This window comes from Tiliqua scincoides, chromosome 3 (assembly GCF_035046505.1).
Source record: "Tiliqua scincoides isolate rTilSci1 chromosome 3, rTilSci1.hap2, whole genome shotgun sequence".
NCBI classification, from domain to species: Eukaryota; Metazoa; Chordata; class Lepidosauria; order Squamata; family Scincidae; genus Tiliqua; species Tiliqua scincoides.
The window spans coordinates 22,010,745-22,018,831 of NC_089823.1; the positions used below are offsets into that span (position 1 = coordinate 22,010,745).

Sequence of the window (8,087 nt, forward strand, 5' to 3'; positions counted from 1 at the left end):
CCCATTTTCAAGCTACAATCTTTTCCTGGGAGTAAGCCCCATTGACAATAATGGAACTTACTTCTGAGTAGACATGCACAGGCTTAGGCTCAAAGGCTGCCATCCTATGTGCTCTTTCCTGGGAGAAAGCCCCACTGACCACATGCATGGGACGCGCTCCAGCCTCCTGCTCCCCTTTCCTGTCCTTGCGAAGATGAGCAGGTATGGAGGAGGAGGTCAGAACCAAGGAGACCGGGCTCGGGGAGCCTGAGAGGGCAGGACTGCAATGCCCAGGAGCAGCAACGAGAAGGGAGGCAGGTGAGTGGAACAGCTCCATCAGGCTCCCTGCTCCAGGTGGGAAGGGGGGAGCAGCAGGCGAGCTGAGCAGCTCTGTCAGGCTCCCTCCGCACAATGAGGGAGCAGGTAGCGTGTCAGCACCACAGCTGCTCTGCAGTGTGCCTGAAACAGCCCTGACCCCAGTGGCCCCACAGATAAGGCAAAGGGTAGATTCAGGAGCCATCTGTTGGGTCAAATTTATCGCCCTATAGGCGAGTATCTATGGTATATTTTTAATTATAGACTGTTAAGTTCTTGGGTAACAATTACTTAGGTTATTTTTCAGGATTTGGCCTCAGGTGAAATCAGACAAAATTAGTCAGACTCGGACACACCCCTAAGTTTAACCCCTGACTTATCCTAAGTTCATAGAAAACTTCATAATTTTGAGTTCAAAACCTTATCTGTGAGATCGCCTTGTGGTTGGATGCCTCTGGTGATCTTGGTTGCAGTTGGTGAATAACTTGTGAATTACTTGCAGAGCTATTTATCTTAATCTGTTTTAATTTTGTCTCAGATTACGTCAGATTCCTTCCCATCTTATGCAATATCCTGTTCAAGCATTCAAAGTTCTGCTGGCTGGATTTAAACCTGCTCTATGTGATTCACGAGCTGATAGAATTCCTTATTGTCCTGAATGGAGCCTAGATGCATTGTGGGCCATGATGGAATGCCTCCAAGGAAAACGTCTTTCTGCTTCTTCACTGGTAACTTCTTCTCATTTTACATCTTACTTTTATATTTGTTCCATTTCCCACACATAAAAATCTTAACTAGCATTAGATAAGCAGTAATTAAAGAAAGGTCCGAACTATATACTGTGTTGAATGCTTAAGGTAACCATGTGTATGTTTAAGTAACATGATGGGGGGACTCTTAGCATTTGTCCCTGCTAAGGTTTCAGTTGCACCACCCTCCAGTGTTTTCATTGCAGTAGTGTGGATAGTGGTGGAAACATGTGCATTGAAAATGCATGTTATGAACAGTCGGGTCATTAAATGTGCCAACAGGGCAAAATGTGACCTCCAAGGAGCCTGGTGACCACAATATAGTCATGACTATCTACTCACATCATTTTAGTTGATGCTTAATGATGGGCTAGGAAACAGAACATCAGTGCCGGATGTTCATTATAGCCCCTAACTAGCAATTTCCATTTTCAAAATAGAGAATGGGCAAAATAATATCTACTGTAGATACTTGCTTATAAGTTGATCTCACAGATAAGTCAAGGGCAGGTTTTGAGCCAAAAATCATGAAACTTTCTATGACCCTCAGATAAGTTGGGGGGTGGTGGTTAAGCTTGGGAGTGTCTGACTATATATTTGTCTGGTTTTACCTGAGGCCAGATCCTGAAAAATAACCTACCAATAATTGTTACCCAAGAACTGTACAGTTTCTAACTTTTTAAAAATATAGTAAAATATGATACATTTTTATTCATTTTTAAAATTCTGGCCATCAGTCTTTTTGTAAACACTATCAGAGTTAGCGCACTTAACACTATCATTATCAAGAGTAAGTGCACTGTAAACAACATACTGTAGAACCATTAATTGAAATCTTCTTTAAGATGCCCGGTATATGAAGCCAGAGGCTCAACCTATAACATATAACTGGGAGTGTGCAATCCAATTCACAGTGGAGAGAAGCAACAAGGAATGAACATGAGCAAGTGCAGCTACATATAGTTGCAACCTTATTTACTTGGCTGTAGACCCATTGCTTTCCATGGGTCTTATTCTTAAGTAATGGTGCACTGAATTGTAGCCTAGCACTTTGTTTCAGGTGGAAATGAGGATTACATCCTTGTGTTTAAAAAACCAGACCTCTGCCAAACATTTGCAAAATGGAATGAGGCTCCAGAGAGGTTTGCTAAAGAGAACTAGGCTTGCTTAATTGGAAGCCTTGAGCCTTGGCTTCCTTTCTTTTTCTCAAGAGAATAAAAAGTTAACTTTTAAGGCAGGTGGTTTAAAAAAACAAAACCGCATGTGGTGTTGTCAATCCAGGCATATGTCATGCCTTTATAATAAGGTGACTTTCCTGATAAGCAGAGAAGATTTGGAAGACCAAGCAGATTGGGTGTATCTAACTGGTGCTACACATAATAATTGGAAAACCCTGCCTCTATTCTGAATTGGGTTGTGTGTTTTGTCTTTTGACATTGCTGTTAAACTTGATTTCAGATGCACTCACCAGAACATACTGTGTTTTTATATGGAGATGGACACCTGGTTCACATGGAGCTGGTAGAAATGGGATTTGCAGAGTTGAATTAGTCACACAAGTAAGTGCTTCAGAATAGAAGCATCGGACATTTTGTGCCATCAGTAGTTAAAATAGACTATTCTTACTGTGAAGTTTGCAGATCCTGAAGTAGCTTTGCCTGAGCAAGCAACACTTAATTCAGTTGAGTTGAGAGAATTCCAACATTGGTGAACCTTTCCAGAAAGCAGTGAGCAAACCCTTGTGGTTACAGTGAAAACTAGACATAACATGATTTATATATCTGTATTAGTAACTTGCAGTTATTAACTAGGATGCAAAATTTAATAGAGAATATTAAGCCTTGTAATAAGTCTCTTGTTCAAGTCTGAGTCATTGTGCAACTACATGACCAGGAGCCATCTGGGAGGGAGATAGATATGAATGATCCAACAAAGGACCCAAAGGATCTCTTGCTGTTCTTGTTGGTCTCTTGACTTACCCTGCTGTCTTCTAGGTAGTACCTTCTTTGAAGCCATAGCCTCTAGCTCAGGAGCCTTTTCTCCAGTGAGTAATTGCTGAGCTTGATTGCTCAATGGTAATGCAGAGGCATTCTGCATGTGCACAGCCATTCTTTCTGTTGCTGCTGCACATCTTTTGAGTAGAACCTTGGCATTATTTCTGGCATTCTGCCTTAATTTGTGGTTCAAATTAAATCACTGATTTCAGGGAAGCTATTGGAGAGGATTGGGGTAAGTGGGGGGGTGAACAGAATAGGGAAATTAAAAAGTGCAGGGAGGGGACAGTACTGGAAAAGGCGGCATTGAGTTGCCAGTAAACTTGAGTTGAGAATTAAGGCCAGGTGTTAACACAGAAAAGTGACAGGGAGAGGAGCTGGGCCTGGTATAATAACTGAAGATTGATGGGGTAGGACCAGTGGCCTAGGGGTGCTGCTGATTGCATCACTTGGCTCTTGCTATGGGAGCACATATCTTTTGGTTCTATTGCTATGAATCGAGGGGAAAGGAACTAATTTTTAATCATCTTGTTCTGGTTGCAGACCTAATGATGAAAAAAAAGCTTTGCTTGGATAGAGAAGAAGCTTTGTCATATTTGAATTTGCTGGAAGTTCTTGCGATTTTTCTGAAGATAATAAGTAAACCTCAGTAAAATGTTTAATAAAATTTTTTGTTCCACTGTTCTTTAAATACTGAAAGATGTTAAATAAAACAGCAATTCTTGCTTGTGTTAATTCATGTTGCACCCTATAGAGTTGTCCAAGTGTATCCAGAAAGTAATTTACAATGATGGGGGGGGCAGCGAGACGGACTTTGTCACTTTACTGATCTGTAATGTGCTGACTTAGGAAGGTTAGAGCACTTCCTTTCCTGTAGCCTTGAGGCCTAATTTCATTCATCAGGGAAACTAGTTAAATAGACAGTCTTTGAAATTGACTTGCATATCCACAGAGAGCAACACCCTCCCACATCTAGCAAAAGGAAATTCACATGTAGTGGCAAACAGCCTTTTTGCATTTCACACTGAAACAGATAGATCTGGATCAGAGAGGCTATCCAATGCCCGTATTTCATACATAGGCTGAGTTCATTGCTGTTAGCCTTTAGTATCTGACTCAAAAGGAAGTACTTCCAATTTTCTGTGTTGACACTACACTATGAAGATGCTACCAGTGAAAATTCTTGTATGAACTCCTGTGTAGTTTCTTATGTGTAGGGTTCACTTGATTTCTAATGGTTAAGTTCTAGTGAACTACATAAATGGGCTGCAGTCTACAACACAATAGAAGCGCCAAGATCTGCTATTCACTTAGTCATACAGGTTACCAAGGTAGGGTTTAGATCAGGAGCCTCCAAACTGGCCTATGGTGCATCAGGTTACTAAACTTGGTGGTGGTGTCAAAGCCTTACTGTTCCATTCATGTCCAATCTGCAGAAATGTGTGCTGGGCAGCAGTTTCTGCTAGCGCCCCCCCCCCCCAGTCTCAGGGGAAGTGGCTTCCTGGCCCAGGTTTCTGCAAAGATTGGGCTTAGAGATAAGAGGCTGCTTCATGGAAGGATAACGCTTTGTCACTGCCACCCAGTGCCCAAGATTATTATGCTGCTCACTGCTTCCGGCCTGTGAATCAGGGTTTAAAGAACATAAGAACAGCCCCACTGGATCAGGCCATAGGCCCATCTAGTCCAGCTTTCTGTAAATCACAGCAGCCCACCAAATGCCCCAAGGAGCACACCAGGTAACAACAGACCTGCATCTTTTCTAGGCTGAAGAGGCCCAAATGCTGTAGCCTTTCCTCATAAGGAAGGTGCCCCAGCCCCATAATCATCTTAGTAGCTCTCTTTTGCACCTTTTCAATTTCCACTATGTCTTTTTTGAGATACAGCAACCAGAACTGGACACAATACTCCAGGTGTGGCCTTACCATCGATTTGTACAATGGCATTATATTAGCCGTTTTGTTCTCAATACCTTTCCTAACGATCCCAAGCATAGAATTGGCCTTCTTCACTGCTGCCGCACATTGGGTCGACACTTTCATCGACTTGCCCACCACCACCCCAAGATCTCTCTCCTGATCTGTCACAGACAGCTCAGAACCCATCAGCCTATATCTAAAGTTTTGATTTTTTGCCCCAGTGTGCATGACTTTACACTTACTGACATTGAAGTGCGTCTGTCATTTTGTTGCCCATTCTGCCAGTCTGGAGAGATCCTTCTGGAGTTCCTCACAATCACGTCTGGTCTTCACCACTCGGAAAAGTTTGGTGTTGTCTGCAAACTTTGCAACCTCATTGCTCAACCCTGTCTCCAGGTCATTTATGAAGAGGTTGAAAAGCACCGGTCCCAGGACAGATCCTTGGGGCACACCGCTTTTCACTTCTCTCCATTGTGAAAATTGCCCATTGACACCCACTTTGTTTCCTGGCCTGTAACCAGTTCATGAGAGGACCTGTCCTCTAATTCCCTGACTGTGGAGTTTTTTCAGTAGCCTTTGGTGAGGGACCGTGTCAAACGCCTTCTGAAAGTCCAGATATGTAATGTCCACGGGTTCTCCCACATCCACATGCCTGTTGACCTTTTCAAAGAATTCTATAAGGTTCGTGAGGCAAGACTTACCCTTACAGAAGCCATGCTGACTCTCCCTCAGCAAGGCCTGTTCATCTATGTGTTGGAGACCCATGACCTAAATCAATAGCTGCAAAACTATAGAGTGCGGGCCAGATCTGGTATGCTGGTAAAGCCCTCTGGGCATGTCACTTTCTGTTCTGCACTGTAGCCTCCTATCTTTCCTGCCAGTCAAACCCAGGCTCGATAGTCACTTCAGCAGGCTCTGCACCCAGATTTCTGGGCAGAGGTTTCCAGAAGATCAACTGGAAAAAAAGTAGTGTATCTGGACAGATAGACTGCTGCATGCTGGAAAAGCAATGGTTTGGTGACTGCTGATCTACATTTTGCCCATACCTCAATTATGTTTTGAGTGGACTATCAACCTTTTCCCCATAGAAATTAAATGCTGTGAATAAAATAAAAACCAGCAGGGCATCTTGACAACCCTACTAGTAAGGAGCAGGGCTGCAACCCTAAGTATTGTAAGAAAAAGGCTCTGCCTCTGGTTGCCATATTTGCATTTGAGCTTTGAAGTATTTTTCACATTTTTATACCACACTTACTCTAATGAGGTCAAGGTTCCTCCCCTCCTTTGTCATTGCAAGAACCCTCTGAGGTTGATGAGGCAAAGAGTTGGTAATTGGCCCAAGGTCACCCAGTAAGCTTCATGAATGAACAGGAATTAGAACTTGGATCTTCTGACTCCGTCAAACTCCCAAGCTAGTGTACCATCCTAGATCTTCAGTGCATGGGTTGTATGAAAAGTGGACTAGTAGAAATTGGAACTATCATGCTAATACATAATGTGACTATATGTCAAGTTTAGGGGAGATTTTTACATGCTCGCTTGCAACTTCACTCATCTCTTTATAGTATTCAGCTTAAGGTATTTCATATTCCTCCCATATATATCCTGTTTGTTCCAAAATACCTGTTGCTGTTTCCCTAAACAGCATTAGAACATTCACAATGTTAATATTTAAAGTAGCATGCTGCCTTTTTAACATACTTTCAGCAGGAATATAGCACTGTCTTCCCAAAAATCTACTGGTTTTCACACAAGCTGTACACTATCTTACCCAACAGTAGTAATCCAGTAGGTTCTGGGGAATGTTAAGCTATGGGTGGTACTGCTCTGTAGCTCTTGATAGAATTGCTCTAGATTTAGAGTATTAAGTATTGCTTATCTAAGTACAAAAGCAGCACAAGACAGTAGGCTCTATGAAGGAAGCTACAGCTTAAGGAAACACTAATAGGTTCTGCTTTGGCTACTGAGATTATCCAATCATGCTTGTCTAACTGCATTCTCTCCCTAAATATGCCATGTCAGACAGGCATGCCCTGATATCTGTGCGGGTTATGTTCCAGGCCCCCCCCCCATTCAAACTTATCAGCAGAAAGGGGCAAAATTCTTCTTTAAAGTAGATTGCTACAAGTTTAGCAGCTCCCAGCAAACTTTAGGTTGTCTCATCTCTTCTAAACAACCAGCCACAGGAAGTGGACCTTAACTGCTCCCTCAACTTCCAGCAAGTTTCCCCTTAAAAGGACCTTCCTTCAAGGAAGTTTTAGGCTGGGGTAAGAGCTTAAACTACCTAATGGGTGTGGGTGTGTGCAGAACCCCTGCTCTCCCCCCCCCCAGCCTATTGGGTCCTTTAGGAACTTAACCCAGCCTAAAACTTCCTTGAAGAAGGCTGTCTCAGCATCCTGGCCCTTTAAGGGAAAAAAGCTAGCTGGAGGTTAAGAGAGCAAACTAGTTTAAACAAGAATTTCACCCCTGGTGGGGTCCCCCTCCCTCTGTGGATAAATGAAACCATAGATAGAGGATCCACAGTTACCAGGGCATACCTCGACTCACATTCAAAATGAGCTTTAGAAAATTGTATGATGGTTCAATGCAGTCAGTCCACATGTTATACAAGGTCAGCATAAAGCCAAAACCGCATAATAGGAATTCCCTTAATGCATTTGTCTAAGAGGGCCATTTTCAACTGGTGTGCCACAGGAATTTGGGGGAAGGTCGTTTATTAGTAGGGCCAATAGGGGATAGGAGCCCCCACTGGCTGCATGGTGTGCCTTGTTAATTGTGACAAACCTGATGGTGTGCCTTGACAATTTGAGTGCCTTGTCAGTGTGCTGTGAGATCAAAAAGGTTGAAAATCGCTCATCTAAGACCTAAAAGCTCAGAACAAGAGACATGCAGAGACTGAGGGAACAGCAGCTTCATACTGCTGTTTCAGGTTTGCTCTGCTAATGAATGGGAAGTGGCATTGTAGGCAGAATTACCTGCACTACTTAGACTATTTTTCCCTGTTGGGGAAGGGGGTACCCTTTTATAGCCTTGAGTTCAGGCAGGTCAGTCACACATAAGATGCAGGCTAGTTGTATAATGTGCAATTGTCTCTGGTTTACAAGTATAGAAGGTTCAGTTAGTGCCATCATCCA

General features: G+C 43.0%; 1 protein-coding gene across 1 annotated transcript in view; it reads left to right on the forward strand.

Annotated features, from left to right (window-relative positions):
• The window catches only part of RNF17 (ring finger protein 17), an 86,567-nt gene extending 82,907 nt beyond the window's left edge, over positions 1-3,660 (forward strand). Inside the window, exons 32-34 of the mRNA XM_066621242.1 lie at positions 833-1,022; positions 2,502-2,602; positions 3,581-3,660. Coding sequence (XP_066477339.1) covers positions 833-1,022; positions 2,502-2,594 — 283 coding nt within the window. The 3' untranslated portion in view covers positions 2,595-2,602; positions 3,581-3,660. The remainder of the gene's footprint in view (positions 1-832; positions 1,023-2,501; positions 2,603-3,580) is intronic.
• The last annotated feature ends 4,427 nt before the right edge of the window (positions 3,661-8,087 follow it).